The 21,307-nt window shown below is 44.3% G+C and overlaps 1 protein-coding gene across 3 annotated transcripts in view; it reads right to left on the bottom strand.

Annotated features, from left to right (window-relative positions):
* Nucleotides 1-5,841: 5,841 nt before the first annotated feature.
* LOC115129035 (TSC22 domain family protein 1-like) overlaps nucleotides 5,842-21,307 on the bottom strand; it is a 111,652-nt gene continuing 96,186 nt past the window's right edge. For 2 of the 3 annotated variants that reach the window (XM_029659183.1, XM_029659190.2), the window contains exons 2-3: nucleotides 8,774-8,825; nucleotides 5,842-7,471 (exon numbers count right to left, since the gene is read on the bottom strand). In XM_029659183.1, coding sequence (XP_029515043.1) covers nucleotides 7,196-7,471; nucleotides 8,774-8,825 — 328 coding nt within the window. In that variant the 3' untranslated portion in view covers nucleotides 5,842-7,195. Of the gene's footprint in view, nucleotides 7,472-8,773; nucleotides 8,826-9,365; nucleotides 10,791-21,307 lie in introns of those variants that run through there. The other variant, XM_029659198.2, reaches the window with a different exon arrangement.

Below are 21,307 nucleotides of genomic sequence, written 5' to 3'. Positions count from 1 at the left end.
GGAACTACCAAGACTCTTCCTAGAGCTGACCACCTGGCCAAACTTAGCAATCGGGGGAGAAGGGCCTTGGGCAGGGAGATGACCAAGAACCTGATGGTCACCCTGACAGACCTCCAGAGTTCCTCTGTCAAAATGAGAGAACCTTCCAGAAGGTCAACCATCTCTGCAGCACTCCACCAATCAGGTCTTTATGGTAGTGTGGCCAGACGGAAGCCACTCCTCAGTAAAAGGCACATGACAACCCGCTTGGAGTTTGCCAAAAGGCACCTAAAGGACTCTCAGACCATGAGAAACCAGATTCCCTGGTCTGATAAAACTAAGATTGAACTCTTTGGCCATAATGCCAAGTGTCACGTCTGGAGGAAACCTGGCACCATCCCTTCGGTGAAGCATGGTGGTGGCAGCATAATGCTTTGGGGATGTTTTTCAGTGTCAGGGACTGGGAGACTAGTCAGGATTGAGGGAAAGATTAACGGAGCAAAGTGCAAAGAGATCCTTGATGAAAACCTGCTCCAGAGTGCTCAGGACCTCAGACTGGGATGAAGGTTCACCTTCGTACAGGACAACGACCCTAAGCACACAGCTAAGACAACGCAGGAGAGGCTTTGGAACAAGCATCTGAATGTCCTTTAGTGGCCCAGCTAGAGCCCGGACTTGAACATCTCTGGAGAGACCTGAAAATAGCAGTGCAGCGGCTCTCCCCATCCAACCTGACAGAGCTTGAGAGGATCTGCAGAGAAGAATGGGAGAATCTCCCCAAATATAGGTGTGCCAAGCTTCTAGCATCATACGCAAGAAGCATCTAGGCTATAATTGCTGCCAAAGGTCCTTCAACAAAGTACTGAGTAGAGGTTCTAAATACTTAATGTAAATGTGATATTTCAGTTTTGTATTAATACATTTGCTAAAATTTCTAAAAACCCATTTTTGCTTTGTCATTATGGGGTATTGTGTGTAGATTGATGAGGGGGAAAAACAACATTTGAAACTATTTTAGAATAAGGCTGTAACGTAACAAAATGTGGAAAAAGTCAAGGTGTCTGAATACTTTCCAAATGCACTGTAACTTATCATCATGGAACCACACCCTTGCGGAATGCAGGTGTCTAAATTCCAGGTGCTAAAGTACCATGACTAATTACCAGGATTCTAATGTCATGCCCTTTCTCCAACTAACATACAGTATCTGTATGAAACGGGTATGTCTTATTACTCAGCTTCTCAAACTTATGTCTCCTTCTGGGGTGGAAAAAGTACCCAATTGTCATACTTGAGTGAAAGTATAGATACCTTAATAAAAACTAACTAAAGTAAAAGTGAGTCACCCAGTAAAATATCAGTTGAATAAAAGTTTTGAAGTATTTGGTTTCAAATCAACTTTTGATACGTAAGTTTATGTCATTGCTAAAATATACTTAAGTATCAAAAGTAAAAGTATACATAAATTAAAATTCCTTATATCAAGCAAGCCAGACGGCACAACTATCTATTTTTTAAATTATGGATAGCCAGGGGCACACGCCTACACTCAGACATAATTTACAAAGGAAGCGTTTGTGTATAGTGAGTCCGCCAGATCAGAGGCAGTAAGGATGACCAGGGATGTCCTCTTGATAATTGTGTGAATTTGACCATTTTCCTGTCCCGATTAGCATTAAAAATGTAACTAGTACTTTTGGATGTCAGGGAAAATGTATGGAGTAAAACGTATATTATTTTCTTTAGGAATGTAGTGAAGTAAAATTTAAAATAGTACAGATACCCCCAAAAACTACTTAAGTAGTACTTTGAAGTATTTTTACTTAAGTACTTTACACAATTGGTCTCCCCAAACCATCCTACTTCAAGGCAAGTGGCAGATCTTCATTTGAATGGAATGCTGTTCAGTGAGGTGTGGAGTTATACAATCACTGTTTGTTCACATTAATCATCAGCCTGAGCAAGGCGCTTTTCATTCCCAGTTGTTCGGGAGTTGGGGTGATTTGTGGACCATGTAATCTATGCAGCTGCTAGCTAAGGCCGACCCTGGTGAAAAGCAGGAAGCAAGGAAGAGCTCAACCAATAGCTCGCAGTATACAGGCAGTGCAGCAGTCTGTTTCATATATTCTTCAGTGTACAGTAAGATGATGTTGCTCGAGTCCAGACACTGATCTAAGGCCAGTTTTACATTTCCCCTCCATGATGGTTAAAGGGTGACTTCCTGAGTTGGCTTCGTTTTAGATTTGGTTCATGCTAGCGGCCATGACTGAATTCAAACATGAGTTGGTTTCGGGGTGTGGTTTGATGTGGGTGTCTTGTGTGTGTTCGCAGCTGGGAATAGTTAACCAAATCATTTCGCCAATTAGCTTCAACCAGGCTGGTGTGCTATCGTGAAAAAGTTGGTTTGACTTTGGCAGGGTTGGGTAGGTTACTTTCTAAATGTAATCCATTAGAGTTACTAGTTACCTGTCCAAAATTGTAATCAGTAACGTAACATTTGGATTACCCAAACTCAGTAACAATCTGATTACATTGAGTTACTTTTAGATTACTTTCCACATAAGAAGCACTAGAAGACGACAAATATGTATGTTACGAAGTGAACAACATCTATTGCAGGATAAATCAATGTTAAAGTTTACATAGCTGGCCATATATGGATGTTACATTTTAATTTATGGGTTGGTTATATAGACTTCTAATCCATCGCTTTCTACTACATATAACAACACGATTAAATTATATCTTTACAATAAAAACCAAAGATCTTCAAGAATAGGATTTGGAATATGGAACCATAAGATAGGCCAAATTATTTTACCTGAGCATAACCCCAAAACAAAGGACTTATTTGCCAGTCCTACTCTGTTTATGATTGTGTTGTCATAGAGGACTGATTGGGCTCATTGCTTCGAGTTGAAAAATAAATGCTGCGCTCATGGAATGGCATGAGCTGAACACTACTGAAATTGTATATGTGAAATAATGATTTTACATGTGAAAAATGTATGCCATATGCTGCATTTGCTATAGGCCTATTGTTTACCTTTTTGTTGGTGACACTTTGATATCTTGATAATATGCAGCTATTTAAAGGGCAAATCCAGATGGAACAATAACAAAATGGGCGTCCCGCATCTGAGGGATGGCCCTGGAGAAATGTAACCACTCTCAGATTAATAGACAGAGCTATGGATGCAAGGACTGACCATCCATGATATCAAAATTATTGTTTTAACCATATTATACTATGCATTTACAATGTTGGAGAAACATTGGAGAAAAACAAGGTTATATTTTGGGTTCTCGTGGAGTGTTACAGTTCAACTAAGCACGAGGCATTTATAAGTTATATTCTTCAAGAATCAATGGTTATATATACAGTGGGGCAAAAAAGTATTTAGTCAGCCACCAATTGTGCAAGTTCTCCCACTTAAAAAGATGAGGCCTGTAATTTTCATCATAGGTACACTACAACAGACAAAATTAGAGAGAAAAAATTTCAGAAAATCACATTGTAGGATTTTTAATTTGCAAATTATGGTGGAAAATAAGTATTTGGTCAATAACAAAAGTTTATCTAAATACTTTGTTATATACCCTTTCTTGGCAATGACAGAGGTCAAACGTTTTCTGTAAGTCTTCACAAGGTTTTCACACACTGTTGCTGGTATTTTGGCCCATTCCTCCATGCAGATCTCCTCTAGAGCAGTGATGTTTTGGGGCTGCTGCTGCGCAACACAGACTTTCAACTCCCTCCAAAGATTTTCTATGGGGTTGAGATCTGGAGACTGGCTAGGCCACTCCAGGACCTTGAAATGCTTCTTACGAAGCCACTCCTTCGTTGCCCAGGCGGTGTGTTTGGGATCATTGTCATGCTGAAAGACCCAGCCACGGTTCATCTTCAATGCCCTTGCTGATGGAAGGAGGTTTTCACTCAAAATCTCACAATACATGGCCCCATTCATTCTTTCCTTTACACGGATCAGTCGTCCTGGTCCCTTTGCAGAAAAACAGCCCCAAAGCATGATGTTTCCACCCCCATGCTTCACAGTAGGTATGGTGTTCTTTGGATGCAACTCAGCATTCTTTGTCCTCCAAACACAATGATTTGAGTTTTTACCCAAAAGTTATATTTTGGTTTCATCTGACCATATGGCATTCTCACAATCTTCTTCTGGATCATCCAAATGCTCTCTAGAAAACTTCAGATGGGCCTGGACATGTACTGGCTTAAGCAGGGGGACACGTCTGGCACTGCAGGATTTGAGTCCCTGGCGGCGTAGTGTGTTACTGATTGTAGGCTTTGTTACTTTGGTCCCAGCTCTCTGCAGGTCATTCACTAGGTCCCCCTGTGTGGTTCTGGGATTTTTGTGCACGGTTCTTGTGATCCTTATGACCCCACGGGGTGAGATCTTGCGTGGGGCCCCAGATCGAGGGAGATTATCAGTGGTCTTGTATGTCTTCCATTTCCTAATAATTGCTCTCACAGTTGATTTCTTCAAACTAAGCTGCAGGTTCAGTCTTCCCAGCCTGGTGCAGGTCTACAATTTTGTTTCTGGTGTCCTTTGACAGCTCTTTGGTCTTGGCCATAGTGGAGTTTGGAGTGTGACTGTTTGAGATTGTGGACAGGTGTCTGTTATGCTGATAACAAGTTCAAGCAGGTGCCATTAATACAGTTAACGAGTGGAGGACAGAGGAGCCTCTTAAAGAAGAAGTTACAGGTCTGCGAGAGCCAGAAATCTTGCTTGTTTGTAGGTGACCAAATACTTATTTTCCACCATAATTTGCAAATAAATTCATTAAAAAATCCTACAATGTGATTTTCTGGATTTTTTTTTTCTAATTTTGTGTCATAGTTGAAGTGTACTTATCATGAAAATTACAGGCCTCATCTTTTTAAGTGGGAGAACTTGCACAATTGGTGGCTGACTAAATACTTTTTTTGCCCCACTGTATATCCGTATCGCAGTAGACTACACCACTGCATAATCTTTGGATGCTGACAGCAGTCACACGATTGGAAGACATAGCTTGGACTGTAGCCTACAAAAGCCTATTCTTTCTCTTTTCCCACAAATGATCAAACACATTTGGTGTCATCATAGTTGTCTCTGACTTGTGGTCAGGGTCGCAAACATCCTTTCTGAATTTAAAAGTAATCCTCTCAGTACTCATCTAGGTTTTCAAAAGTATCTGGAATCTGATTACAATATTTTTGATGGTAACAGATTACAGTTCCTGTTTTTTTGTAAACCTTTACATGTAAAGGCTTTACAAAAACACAGTAACTGTTATCCATAACCAGCAAAAATAACCAACCCTGGACTTTAGGTAGCCGCTCTCTAGGGATAGTTAGGGGCCGTCAATACATTAGAATGTAAAATGGGACAATATTTTCATGTTGCACATCTTTTAGTTGTTTCATTAAACACTTTCAATATTTGGATAAGAATTTCTACAATTTATAGTTGGTTTGATGTTTTTAAGTAATTGAAATTTGGAGATATTGAGCTTTTAAAATATTGTAAATTGTGTCATTTACTGCTGGTTCCTAACCTAGACCCATAGGGATATTGAATGTCCAACCAAATTGACCATGGGCATTACCATCGGCTGCACTCCTAATTGATTACTTGGGTGCTGCAAGCTGTGGGAAGGAATAAAATCAACTCACAAAAAACTGTTACGGCACCTTTCATTTCGTGACAAAAATATTTCTATCCTCTCGCAAATCTCACGAGACAGACTTTGACAAAAAATATCCTACGGATTCAAAATGATTTAAACTACATCTGTAAATTAAGCTTATCTATTTAACTATAGAAGCATGAATCGCAAGAAGAGACATGAACAAGTGGATTCTGATTCCTTTAACATTTTTATTGAAAGTTGTGAAGTGCAACTGTAATTGTGTTATGTATGTTTACAATACCTCATCTGATTTGAGGAAACATGCACAGAACATGAGCGTACAACTTATACATAGAATGCAAAAAATCTATTTGTTTTTCTTTATGATATTCATAGTACGGTGTTTGTTAAGTTAAAGAGTTGATCAGGAAGTACTTCAGTCAAAAAAATGAAAACAAATGAAAAATTCACGAGGGGTGCAATACTTCAAATAATTTCAAGTGAACAATGGTTTACAGTAACCGTTAATGTTGTAACCCAGGATATGAATAGTGGATACAGTCATCTGTTAAATAACCACCACAGCTCGCCATACTCCTGAATTACAGCATTATAAAGAGACTGCACAAATCTTCAGGCCAGCCCATTACTAGCTCCCTCTTCATTTGTACTTCACCTACATAGCATCCGGTCTTCTCTCCTTATATCACTATATTACACAGTACTTACACTAAATATACAGAGATATACATCATGTGGAAAGGCCATCAACTCATCTTTGAAAATGCAGCTTAGCCTAACATCTTAACCCCTCAGCTTCATTTGATGAATAGAGAATCCACCAAGATAACAGGGTGCAAGGCTGAAGGGCTCAAACTTAAATACAGGGAAAACCCATCATTATCACCATCCTTCCTCTAATAAGCAAATGTAGGCTACAACTCCCTTCAACCTCACAGTTAAAATGATGACGTCTATGGAAGTGTCGTGTTCTCCCTCTAGACCTCCTCTCGCCCCATGCCAGATGGGGACTATTACACGATGATAAATCCTCACAGATGATTGAAATTGTCACAATGAGAGATGCTCTATTCTCCGCCTGTCCCTCTCTGTATCGCGCAGAAAAAAAGAGAACAGCTGCATTTATTTACATTATTAGGATTCAGCGAAGCATGGTGACTCCCATCACTATCTCCCTCCCTCCATTGTCACCACTGAAGTCGACATCACTTGAAATCCATTGATACAGGCACAGTGATTCTTTGAGTTATGTTCACTTTTTTGTTTGTTAAGTTTTTCTTCCATGTATTTTTGGGCAATGTTCATTCTCCTATAACAGCCTCCTTTTCTCCTCTCATAGGCAGATTGTCTTTGATAGTGTGTTTTAAAGCGCCTTGAAACGACGACACCACCCGCCGCCGCTCCCAGAGTTAAATATGTGCAAATTCTTGTCTTAACAGCGTAGCCTCCTGCAGTGGAGGCCTGGTTGTTCTGCAGTGTTAGAACAGAATATGTCTGAGGACAGCCAGTCAGACCCTGGTTGGTTGCTTCATCCACCCCTCTCCCGGGGTAGGCAGTGATGCTATGCGGAGGGTCCAGAGTTGTGTGAGGTTGGCTGCAGTTGGGTTGGGGGTAAGGCTGGTGCCTGGGTCTGGGTCGGTGGCTGTGTGGAGGTGGCAGGGGAGCCCGCCTGGGTCTGAGCCTGGAATTGAGCCATCTGCTCTGGGCTGGCCAGGGTCTTTAGAAGGCTGTTCTCCTGCTCAAGCTGTGAGTTCCTCTCAATCAGCTCCTTGATCTGCTCCTTCAGAACCTCCACTTCCTCCCTCACTGCGTACATCAGGTGGCTCTTCACCAGGTCCTAAAGGCACAGAGAGGAACAGAAAACACTGAGTTTAACATGGCAATAATTACACATACAAAAAAATACAAAGGCTGTATGGCTCAGTTGGTAGGGAATGGCACTTTATAACACCAGGGTTGTGGGTTTGATTCCTGAAGCTACCCTTTTAATGAAATGCATAATGTGACCATAATTACAAAAAATATATATCTAATAAGTTTGTGTTGTGTTTTTCAAATGACCTTAAACATATATCATACTCTTGATATGATGATAAAATGTAAGCATAGCATTTACTGCTGGCCTTTATGAGAATTACTATGTAATACAACATATATTGTGTATTATTGTAGCTAGCTTCTGTGGTCTGTTTTAATATAAGAAGTGAGTCTGATGTTAACACAATCTGTTGAACATGTGGTGAAAATCAAAAGAAAGATTATGTAGATTATAAAACAAATAGTCCTAGGGTCTAACCCTCCCCTTCCTCTGAAACCAGGACGCAACGTCACCAAACACACAAAATGGCCGGCCCACATATAGGCTTTAGCCAATCGGAGCACGCGATATTTATACCCAGGCGTCAGACTTTGTTTGCCTAGCAACAACGGCAAGCCAAGCACGGGATGGCGTGAGAGAGAGAGCGTCCTCAGCAGGCGGGGATCTAGGGACAATAAAATACTAGAACCATGGGGAACTGAAAATAAAAGTCTGCACGCACGCTCATCTCCCTGTGTCAACGAGTTTATTCAAATAAATGGTAGCATCAGGTAGAAATCGAAACTGAATCCTTACTACAGATTACACACATTTAAATAAAGCGATTGTGCTACCACGGTAAACTGGATGGTAGAAGTGCATGTCATATTGATACGACTTTCAATGATGATACCTGGCTAACGTTAATGCCCCCATAGATACACTTTGGCAAACGACGTATTAAACTGACGTCAAGGCACATAACACCATATGCTGCTACATAGTTGCCAGAGCATCAAGGTATTCACGAGCCATCATCTATGTAACAGCGCCAAAAAAAGTGGTTACAAAGAAACGAGGAAATCAAGAGCGACATGTTTCAACTGCAGTAGTAGGCATTTTGCAAAGATAACCAGATAACCAGTCTGTATTTTGCGTGACTTCCCAGTTCTGCTCGGTTACGTGGTTATGTAATCCATTCATTAAACTGACTGATGCAACGTTTTCTTCTGAACTGATCATTCTCCGCATGTGTTCTTCGACATACGTTATATATGCATGTGATTTATGTAGTATAGATAGCAGACAAGAAAGGGGAGTTAATATAATATATCAACTTACCATAGCCTGTTCGATTTTGTTGTCTATGGCCACCACACTGGCTCCTGACGAACTGAAAGAATGACAAGAAAAATGTCTTAACACACTGCATCGGTAAGAATGAATGATTAAAAGGTAGGCATACTGTCGATGTTGCAGATCTAATACCAGCTATTTCAATACACAGTGGAATACGGTATAAATATCCTTATACAGGTGACCACTTCCGCTAAAGACCATTCTGGAGCAAAGTGTTCTGGGTGTACTGAAATGACCATAGACAATATTCCTCCCAAATAATAAGAATATGTTATTTCATTGTCATCCATGTAAAAATGAACCATGGGTGGTGTACACATTTAAGGAACAGCATCTCCCGAGCCAACAGTAAGCGAAGCCAACCCAGTAATGCATCATGACGAAAAGTCACATTTTCTCTTACTGAACCCAATAAAAAAATGGCAGTATCATTAGGCTATACTTGTATTTCAATGATTACAGTCCTCTATAATAGATTGCCTCCGTGTATAAACGAAGGTTTCTTTCAGCATACAGACAATAAAAACTGCCCACACTAAGCATTCTCCTTGCAGCAAGTCATAGCTATATTTACCTATTGTCGAGCCTGACAGGCGAACTGTCCGCGCTCAGCAACGAAGATAAAAACGAAATAGAAAAATTCCTTAACTGGCAAACACCGAGATCCATCGCCACTGTTGTATAGCACGGAGTATTCATGCTATATCACAGATAAACTAAGCTTTAACCAACGGAAAACTCGACGATTATCGTGTATCACATTCTCTACTTCCGTGGTTCGGAGAGGCGCTATTAGGCACTTTGTGTCCCGTCAGAAAATCATCCTATCCCGGGGAGCCTGTACATCTTCCGCTGCACCACAAAGAATATCCAAGGTCAGTTCATCGCAGCAGAAAATCTGCAGCCTGGGACATTTGCATAATTTATCTAAGAAAAACAGGGCTCCGATGCTCCCCATTGGTGGAGAGATACTGATATTAGCATAATATATGTAGGAACGCCCCTACCTGAGGCTCAGCCGAGACATTATCATAAATTATTCAGAGATGCGCCCTCACCCGCTGAAACTGGGAAAAACCGGATGAGATGAGGAGGAACACAGTCCCTCCAAGACACAAAGGGATGTTTACTTGTCGAGAATTATGCTACCAACAATTGGCTGAATACCATGAATGACTGGCAGCCACAACACGAGAAAGGTGAAAATGAACAGATGTATTTTGTGCATTTACAACAACCAAAATGACTGTAAACCAATAAACAAAATCTAAAGAATGCATTCACATATAGTAGAAAATAACCTTTCAAGACCCTTGCAGGTGCAAAAACAAAACAACACTTCAATGTTAACATACCACCCCCTGGCGGTTACTATGAGAACAAGAGTCCCACACAAGACAAGGATCAAATCAAATTGTCACATACGCTGAATACAACAGGTGTAGACTTTACTGTAAAATGGTTACTCATGAGCCCTTTCCCAACAATGCAGAGTTAAAATGTATGAAAAGGATAACACTCCAGTGACAGACAGGGTTTACCCCAACAATTAAGAAAATACCCAATAACAACAAGTGAACAGATTCATTCAGATCTCTTCCAGCACAAGTTGTGTATGTGTGCCTGGGACACAGGATTGCCAGAGACTATAGATGAGTCAGACACTAACCCAATTCACGTGAGGGAAGCCCTCCATCCATCATGCCTCAAATTACTGAGACAAGCTAGAGACGCATGTGCTACATTTTTTAGTGCTTTAGAAATTAGGAGAAGAGATGTCGTGCGTCAGTCTCCAAACAAAAACAATGTAGCCTCACAAAAGACCCATTGACTGTGAGCAAAACACTAAGAAGTGGATAAGTGACTTGACTGGCAAGATGGATAGTGGATAATTTTATAAATGTTCTGGAAAAGACAATGCTAGAAAAACTTAGAAACTGAACCAGTGTTTTCCAAACATCTCATTGAGCACCCCGAGCCTGTACACTTATTTTCTGTATTCCAGAACTAGCAAAATTGATCCAAAGCGGTCACCTAATCGTCAATCACATCATTCGATAAATTAGTCATGTACAATTCACCACAGGGTTTTTATGGTACAAAAAGGGGCTTAGGTGGCGGGTGTGGCTGAATTTTACAGAACATTTCTCTATGGAGCTGAGATGCATGTTTTCAGTTTTAAAGCACATTACCTGCAATTCTACACATTTTGCCATACAGCTGAGAGAAAATGTTGCAATTTTAAAACATTTCATGCAATTCTACAAATGGAGCCGAGAGAACATGTTTCAGTTTTAAATCAAATTTCTGTTTCTTTGCTCACTTCCTCGTATTTATAGACTCAGAAACTATGTTATAGGCTAGTGCCTGTGGCTTCTCCCTGACGCCAAGCTATAGCTAGTCTTTAGATATTTTCAGTCTGAAGTAAGAGATGTCCATTAACTCAATTAAGGGGTTGGTTTTAAATAGCACTTGTTCAGATGCTCCAAGCACTTTTTATTGTATGGGGCAAAAAAAACACCTCAGTGTCGCAAGCAACTGGGTGATGTCATGGTATCACATTTTCATTTCATTTCATTACAGTACAACGGTTTGATTTGTTTGATCGTAGCTAGCTACATAGCTAGCTACATAGCCTCTTGGTATCAAAGATAATTGTGTAGTCTAGAGCGATTTTCTAGGTTAGCTAGCCAGCTATTGTCGTTCTTTTAACGCAACGTAACGTAATCAACACTGCTAGCTAGCCAGCTAGCCCCCGAATAGCAGCACTGTAGAAACTATCACACTCAACGGAACGACTTGATTAGTGTAGTGTCAACAACGCAGCCACTGCCAGCTAGCCTACAAAGTCAACAACGCAGCCACTGCCAGCTAGCCTACTTCAGCAGTACTGTATCAATTTAGTCAATAAGATTCTTGCTACGTAAGCTTAACTTTCTGAACATTCGAGACGTGTAGTCCACTTGTCATTCCAATCTCCTTTGCATTAGCGTAGCCTCTTCTGTAGCCTGTCAACTATGTCTCTGTCTATCCCTGTTCTCTCCTCTCTGCACAGACCATACAAACGCTCCACACCGCGTGGCCGCGGCCACCCTAATCTGGTGGTCCCAGCGCGCCCGACCCACGTGGAGTTCCAGGTCTCCGGTAGCCTCTGGAACTGCCGATCTGCGGCCAACAAGGCAGAGTTCATCTCAGCCTATGCCTCCCTCCAGTCCCTCGACTTCTTGGCACTGACGGAAACATGGATCACCACAGATAACACTGCTACTCCTACTGCTCTCTCTTCGTCCGCCCACGTGTTCTCGCACACCCCGAGAGCTTCTGGTCAGCGGGGTGGTGGCACCGGGATCCTCATCTCTCCCAAGTGGTCTTTCTCTCCTTCTCCCCTTACCCATCTGTCTATCGCCTCCTTTGAATTCCATGCTGTCACAGTTACCAGCCCTTTCAAGCTTAACATCCTTATCATTTATCGCCCTCCAGGTTCCCTCGGAGAGTTCATCAATGAGCTTGATGCCTTGATAAGCTCCTTTCCTGAGGACGGCTCACCTCTCACAGTTCTGGGCGACTTTAACCTCCCCATGTCTACCTTTGACTCTTTCCTCTCTGCCTCCTTCTTTCCACTCCTCTCCTCTTTTGACCTCTCCCTCTCACCTTCCCCCCCTACTCACAAGGCAGGCAATACGCTCGACCTCATCTTTACTAGATGCTGTTCTTCCACTAACCTCATTGCAACTCCCCTCCAAGTCTCCGACCACTACCTTGTATCCTTTTCCCTCTCGCTCTCATCCAACACTTCCCACACTGCCCCTACTCGGATGGTATCGCGCCGTCCCAACCTTCGCTCTCTCTCCCCCGCTACTCTCTCCTCTTCCATCCTATCATCTCTTCCCTCTGCTCAAACCTTCTCCAACCTATCTCCTGATTCTGCCTCCTCAACCCTCCTCTCCTCCCTTTCTGCATCCTTTGACTCTCTATGTCCCCTATCCTCCAGGCCGGCTCGGTCCTCCCCTCCCGCTCCGTGGCTCGACGACTCATTGCGAGCTCACAGAACAGGGCTCCGGGCAGCCGAGCGGAAATGGAGGAAAACTCGCCTCCCTGCGGACCTGGCATCCTTTCACTCCCTCCTCTCTACATTTTCCTCTTCTGTCGCTGCTGCTAAAGCCACTTTCTACCACTCTAAATTCCAAGCATCTGCCTCTAACCCTAGGAAGCTCTTTGCCACCTTCTCCTCCCTCCTGAATCCCCCCCCTCCCCTCTCTGCAGATGACTTCGTCAACCATTTTGAAAAGAAGGTCGACGACATCCGATCCTCGTTTGCTAAGTCAAACGACACCGCTGGTTCTGCTCACACTGCCCTACCCTGTGCTCTGACCTCTTTCTCCCCTCTCTCTCCAGATGAAATCTTGCGTCTTGTGACGGCCGGCCGCCCAACAACCTGCCCGCTTGACCCTATCCCCTCCTCTCTTCTCCAGACCATTTCCGGAGACCTTCTCCCTTACCTCACCTCGCTCATCAACTCATCCCTGACCGCTGGCTACGTCCCTTCCGTCTTCAAGAGAGCGAGAGTTGCACCCCTTCTGAAAAAACCTACACTCGATCCCTCCGATGTCAACAACTACAGACCAGTATCCCTTCTTTCTTTTCTCTCCAAAACCCTTGAACGTGCCGTCCTTGGCCAGCTCTCCCGCTATCTCTCTCAGAATGACCTTCTTGATCCAAATCAGTCAGGTTTCAAGACTAGTCATTCAACTAAGACTGCTCTTCTCTGTATCACGGAGGCGCTCCGCACTGCTAAAGCTAACTCTCTCTCCTCTGCTCTCATCCTTCTAGACCTATCGGCTGCCTTCGATACTGTGAACCATCAGATCCTCCTCTCCACCCTCTCCGAGTTGGGCATCTCCGGCGCGGCCCACGCTTGGATTGCGTCCTACCTGACAGGTCGCTCCTACCAGGTGGCGTGGCGAGAATCCGTCTCCTCACCACGTGCTCTCACCACTGGTGTCCCCCAGGGCTCTGTTCTAGGCCCTCTCATATTCTCGCTATACACCAAGTCACTTGGCTCTGTCATAACCTCACATGGTCTCTCCTATCATTGCTATGCAGACGACACAATTAATCTTCTCCTTTCCCCCTTCTGATGACCAGGTGGCGAATCGCATCTCTGCATGTCTGGCAGACATATCAGTGTGGATGACGGATCACCACCTCAAGCTGAACCTCGGCAAGACGGAGCTGCTCTTCCTCCCGGGAAGGACTGCCCGTTCCATGATCTCGCCATCACGGTTGACAACTCCATCGTGTCCTCCTCCCAGAGCGCTAAGAACCTTGGCGTGATCCTGGACAACACCCTGTCGTTCTCAACTAACATCAAGGCGGTGGCCCGTTCCTGTAGGTTCATGCTCTACAACATCCGCAGAGTACGACCCTGCCTCACACAGGAAGCGGCGCAGGTCCTAATCCAGGCACTTGTCATCTCCCGTCTGGATTACTGCAACTCGCTGTTGGCTGGGCTCCCTGCCTGTGCCATTAAACCCCTACAACTCATCCAGAACGCCGCAGCCCGTCTGGTGTTCAACCTTCCCAAGTTCTCTCACGTCACCCCGCTCCTCCGCTCTCTCCACTGTCTTCCAGTTGAAGCTCGCATCCGCTACAAGACCATGGTGCTTGCCTACGGAGCTGTGAGGGGAACGGCACCTCAGTACCTCCAGGGCTGATCAGGCCCTACACCCAAACAAGGGCACTGCGTTCATCCACCTCTGGCCTGCTCGCCTCCCTACCACTGAGGAAGTACAGTTCCCGCTCAGCCCAGTCAAAACTGTTCGCTGCTCTGGCCCCCCAATGGTGGAACAAACTCCCTCACGACGCCAGGACAGCGGAGTCAATCACCACCTTCCGGAGACACCTGAAACCCCACCTCTTTAAGGAATACCTAGGATAGGATAAAGTAATCCTTCTCACCCCCCCCTTAAAAGATTTAGATGCACTATTGTAAAGTGGCTGTTCCACTGGATGTCATAAGGTGAACGCACCAATTTGTAAGTCGCTCTGGATAAGAGCGTCTGCTAAATGACTTAAATGTAATGTAATGTAAATGTAGCCATAATACAACTGGTTGTTTGGATCCTGGATGCTGATTGGCCAAGCAGCGTTTCAAGCCATGGTGTATTGGCCATCAGAAACACCTATGCCTGCTAACAGTTCCATCTGAAAAGTATCACTGTGCCTCCATCAGAATATCATGTTCATGTTGCTGTCTGAATCATCTCTTGTATTTATCTCAACTTCCACATTATTTCCCCTTGCTTCCAGCCTAGCATTTAGTTTGGTACAGCGGGGTTAATATAAGCCACGCCAGCTGCCTGTCCGACCTCGGGAAACAATGTTTCACTTTTGAATTTAGATCTCTGTAGTACCATACATAGAGTGAATGGTGCCAGACAACTTTTTCTGAGCCAATGGAAATTACACATAGTCATTATCACGGGACATATCCAAATAAATGGCAAAAGAAAGAAAACTGAAACAGAAATGCAGCTAGTGTATACCGACATCCCAGGTTAAATTTTTGACGTGACTGAGTTAGCGGAATTTGGCTGGCTAGCGAGCAAGTGACAAGAACGATATCCAGCCTGCATACCATTTTGTTTAGAATGGACGACCAGTCTTTTTGCACAGCAACTACGCAAAAATAATTACCGACTGGGTCGCATCTGACGCAACATGACCAAGAAGAACTAAGGACAAGATTTATGTCTGTACTATATCTTCTGGTGAAGGAATTAAACATTATTAGCTAATTTACTTATCAAATTAACATTGATGAAAATATGCAATTCATTGTAATTGAATATGTTGGGTAACAGTTCTATAAAAGCAATAAGGCTATCACGTTGGGCTGAATAACATCATTTACCTGTGATTGTATTGATGATACAGCATTGCCGCTTGTGCCTTATTACTTAATTTTACGCCAGAGAAAGCTCATCACACATCAGCCATCATAGGATAATATCTGTTCAGTGCTGCTGATACAGTGGATCCTTTTAAGGATGTTGCGAATTTTCGCAGCTTTTTGTTAAAAATCGCGCAACATTTCAGCGCCCTGCTATTCATGCCAGGAATATAGTATATGCATATGATTAGTATGTGTGGATAGAAAACACTCAGACGTTTCCAAAACTGTTTAAATCACGCCTGTGGCATTTACAGAACGGGCGTTTCATCGAAAAGTGCATGAAAATCTGTTCACTGAAAATGGAAAAATATATCCTTCCGCGACTACAGGCAATTGTTCAAAGCGAACCGAATTAAATAGAGCCGAGTTTACATTGCCTACAGCTTCCGCAGGTTGTCTAGAGTCATGTCATTTGTTTCGCAATTGATTCTTGGTCTAACCCAAACAAGGGAACTCCTTCCCTAATGTCTCCGCCCAGATTTTTGGTCGACCATTTCCAGAAATCTTTTTCTCCACGGACAAGCTAAACATTTCACATCGCCTCCTGAGGAATTTTATCGCTTATTAACGTGTACGAATACCTAAAGTTGCATTACAAAAGTATTTCGAAGTGTTTTGTGAAAGTTTATCGTCGACTTTTTGAATTTTAAAAAATGACGTTACGTTATGAAATGCTAATTTTCTTCTTTACTCGCACAGTATTCTTAGCTCGATATCTAGGCTATATATGGACCGATTTAATCGAAAAAAGACCCTAAATGATGTTTATGGGACATCTAGGAGTGCCAAGAAAGAAGCTCGTCAAAGGTAATGAATGTTTTATATTTTATTTCAGCGTTTTCGTTTGCGACGGCTAACGCAAAATCTGTCGTTTTAGGTGACGTTGCAGTATTTTGAGGGTGCATGGTATCAGATAATAGCTTCTCATGCGTTCCCCGAAAAGCATTTTACAAATCTGACTTGGTGGATAGATTCACAACGAGTGTAGCTTTAATTCAGTATATTGTATGTCAATTTTAATGAAAGTTTGAGGTTTATCAACCTCTATGGGTGGCGCTCTTGAGCATTTCCGCTGATTGTGGTCCCCACTTCGGTACCACGTCCTTAACAAGTTTTAACGACAGCAAACTACAGATAGAAATATACACTCAGTGGCCAGTTGATTAGGTACACCACCCCGTTCACAAAAATGGTTCTCTCCTACCTACATTGAGTCACGTGGATGTGGCTTGCTATATAAAGTAGGCCGACAGGCATTGATGCAATTCAGTTATTGTTCGATTGAACGTTAGAATGGGCAAAACGAGTGACTTAAGCAACTTTGAGCGTTTTATGATTGTTGGTGCCAGGCGGGCCGAATCCAGCATCTCTCAGAAACAACCGGTCTCCTGGGATTTTCACGCACAACAGTGTCTCGGATTGACAAACAAAAAACATCCCTTCAGCGGCAGTCCTGTGGGCAAAAACAGCAAGTTGATGAGAGGTCGAAGGAGAATGGCAAGAATCGTGCAAGCCACAAACAGGGAAATAACGGCACAGTACAACACTAGTGTGCAGAACGGCATCTCAGGAAACACACAACTCGTCAGTCTTTGTCATGGATGGGCTATTGCGGCAGACAACCACACTGGGTTCAACTCCTATCAGCTAAAAACAAGAAGCTGCTCCAGTGGGCACGTGATCACCAACACTGGACAATTGAGTGGAAAAACATTGCCTGGTCCGATGAATCCCGGTTCTTGTTGCGTCGGGATTTGACGTAAGCAGTATGATTCAATGGCCCCATCCGGCCTGGTGTCAATGGTACTGGCTGGTGGCAGTGGCATGGGGAATGTTTTCCTGGCGCACGTTAGGCCCCTGGATACCAATTGAGCAACATTTCCATGCCCTAAAGAATTCAGGCTGTGTTGGAGGAAAAGGTGGGTTCGACCTGGTACTAGCAATTGTATCAGCATATCGATTGCGCAACCAGGGCTGGCAAAACCTTGGATCATTGCTATTCTAACTTCCGCGACGCATATAAGGCCCTGCCCCGCCCTCTTTTCGGAAAAGCTGACCACGACTCCATTTTGTTGATCCCTGCCTACAGACAGAAACTAAAACAAGAAGCTCCCACGCTGAGGTCTGTCCAACGCTGGTCCGACCAATCTGATTCCACACTCCAAGACTGCTTCCATCACGTGGACTGGGATATGTTTCGTATTGCGTCAGACAACAACATTGACGAATACGCTGATTCGTGTGCGAGTTCATTAGAACGTGCGTTGAAGATGTCATTCCCATAGCAACGATTAAAACATTCCCAAACCAGAAACCGTGGATTGATGGCAGCATTCGTGTGAAACTGAAAGCGCGAACCACTGCTTTTAATCAGGGCAAGGTGACCGGAAATATGACCGAATACAAACAGTGTAGCTATTCCCTCCGCAAGGCAATCAAACAAGCTAAGCGTCAGTAGAGAGACAAAGTAGAATCTCAATTCAACGGCTCAGACACAAGAGGTATGTGGCAGGGTCTACAGTCAATCACGGATTACAAAAAGAAAACCAGCCCCGTCACGGACCAGGATGTCTTGCTCCCAGGCAGACTAAATAACTTTTTTGCCCGCTTTGAGGACAATACAGTGCCACTGACACGGCCTGCAACCAAAACATGCGGCCTCTCCTTCACTGCAGCCGAGGTGAGTAAAACATTTAAACGTGTTAACCCTCGCAAGGCTGCAGGCCCAGACGGCATCCCCAGCCGCGCCCTCAGAGCATGCGCAGACCAGCTGGCCGGTGTGTTTACGGACATATTCAATCAATCCCTATCCCAGTCTGCTGTTCCCACATGCTTCAAGAGGGCCACCATTGTTCCTGTTCCCAAGAAAGCTAAGGTAACTGAGCTAAACGACTACCGCCCCGTAGCACTCACTTCCGTCATCATGAAGTGCTTTGAGAGACTATTTTTTTTATTTTATTTTTATTTCACCTTTATTTAACCAGGTAGGCTAGTTGAGAACAAGTTCTCATTTGCAACTGCGACCTGGCCAAGATAAAGCATAGCAGTGTGAACAGACAACACAGAGTTACACATGGAGTAAACAATTAACAAGTCAATAACACAGTAGAAAAAAAATGGGCAGTCTATATACAATGTGTGCAAAAGGCATGAGGAGGTAGGCGAATAATACAATTTTGCAGATTAACACTAGGGTGATAAATGATCAGATGGTCATGTACAGGTAGAGATATTGGTGTGCAAAAGAGCAGAAAAGTAAATAAAAAAATAAAAAAAACAGTATAAAAACAGTATGGGAATGAGGTAGGTGAAAATGGGTGGGCTATTTACCAATAGACTATGTACAGCTGCAGCTATCGGTTAGCTGCTCGGATAGCTGATGTTTGAAGTTGGTGAGGGAGATAAAGTCTGAAGTCTCCAACTTCAGCGATTTTTGCAGTTCGTTCCAGTCACAGGCAGCAGAGTACTGGAACGAAAGGCGGCCAAATGAGGTGTTGGCTTTAGGGATGATCAGTGAGATACACCTGCTGGAGCGTGTGCTACGGATGGGTGTTGCCATCGTGACCAGTGAACTGAGATAAGGCGGAGCTTTACCTAGCATGGACTTGTAGATGACCTGTAGCCAGTGGGTCTGGCGACGAATATGTAGCGAGGGCCAGCCGACTAGAGCATACGAGTCGCAGTGGTGGGTGGTATAAGGTGCTTTGGTGACAAAACGGATGGCACTGTGATAGACTGCATCCAGTTTGCTGAGTAGAGTGTTGGAAGCCATTTTGTAGATGACATCGCCGAAATCGAGGATCGGTAGGATAGTCAGTTTTACTAGGGTAAGCTTGGCGGCTTGAGTGAAGGAGGCTTTGTTGCGGAATAGAAAGCCGACTCTTGATTTGATTTTCGATTGGAGATGTTTGATGTGAGTCTGGAAGGAGAGTTTGCAGTCTAGCCAGACACCTAGGTACTTATAGATGTCCACATATTCAAGGTCGGAACCATCCAGGGTGGTGATGCTAGTCGGGCATGCGGGTGCAGGCAGCGATCGGTTGAAAAGCATGCATTTGGTTTTACTCGCGTTTAAGAGCAGTTGGAGGCCACGGAAGGAGTGCTGTATGGCATTGAAGCTCGTTTGGAGGTTAGATAGCACAGTGTCCAATGACGGGCCGAAAGTATATAGAATGGTGTCGTCTGCGTAGAGGTGGATCAGGGAATCGCCCGCAGCAAGAGCAACATCATTGATATATACAGAGAAAAGAGTCGGCCCGAGAATTGAACCCTGTGGCACCCCATAGAGACTGCCAGAGGACCGGACAGCATGCCCTCCGATTTGACACACTGAACTCTGTCTGCAAAGTAATTGGTGAACCAGGCAAGGCAGTCATCCGAGAAACCGAGGCTATTGAGTCTGCCGATAAGAATATGGTGATTGACAGAGTCGAAAGCCTTGGCGAGGTCGATGAAGACGGCTGCACAGTACTGTCTTTTATCGATGGCGGTTATGATATCGTTTAGTACCTTGAGCGTGGCTGAGGTGCACCCGTGACCGGCTCGGAAACCAGATTGCACAGCGGAGAAGGTACGGTGGGATTCGAGATGGTCAGTGACCTGTTTGTTGACTTGGCTTTCGAAGACCTTAGATAGGCAGGGCAGGATGGATATAGGTCGATAGCAGTTTGGGTCCAGGGTGTCTCCGCCTTTGAAGAGGGGGATGACTGCGGCAGCTTTCCAATCCTTGGGGATCTCAGACGATATGAAAGAGAGGTTGAACAGGCTGGTAATAGGGGTTGCGACAATGGCGGCAGATAGTTTCAGAAATAGAGGGTCCAGATTGTCAAGCCCAGCTGATTTGTACGGGTCTAGGTTTTGCAGCTCTTTCAGAACATCTGCTATCTGGATTTGGGTAAAGGAGAACCTGGAGAGGCTTGGGCGAGGAGCTGCGGGGGCGGGCGGAGCTGTTGGCCGAGGTTGGAGTAGACTAGTCAAGGACCAGATCACCTCCACCCTACCTGACACCCTAGATCCACTCCAATTTGCTTAACGCCCAAATAGGTCCACAGACGATGCAATATCAACCACACTGCACACTGCCCTAACCCATCTGGACAAGAGGAATACCTATGTGAGAATGCTGTTCATCGACTACAGCTCGGCATTTAACACCATAGTACCCTCCAAGCTCGTCATCAAGCTCGAGACCCTGGGTCTCAACCCCGCCCTGTGCAACTGGGTACTGGACTTCCTGACGGGCCGCCCCCAGGTGTTGAGAGTAGGCAATAACATCTCCACCCCGCTGATCCTCAACACTGGGGCCCCACAAGGGTGCGTTCTGAGCCCTCTCCTGTACTCCCTGTTCACCCACGACTGCGTGGCCACGCACGCCTCCAACTCAATCATCAAGTTTGCGGACAACAACAGTGGTAGGCTTGATTACCAACAACGACGAGACGGCCTACAGGGAGGAGGTGAGGGCTCTCGGAGTGTGGTGTCAGGAAAACAACCTCACACTCAACGTCAACAAAACTAAGGAGATGATTGTGGACTTCAGGAAACAGCAGAGGGAACACCTC

Source organism: Oncorhynchus nerka, linkage group LG1 (genome assembly GCF_034236695.1).
Source record: "Oncorhynchus nerka isolate Pitt River linkage group LG1, Oner_Uvic_2.0, whole genome shotgun sequence".
NCBI lineage: Eukaryota > Metazoa > Chordata > Actinopteri > Salmoniformes > Salmonidae > Oncorhynchus > Oncorhynchus nerka.
Note: the sequence above shows the minus strand (reverse complement) of the source record. Positions and strands in the feature narration are given on the sequence as shown.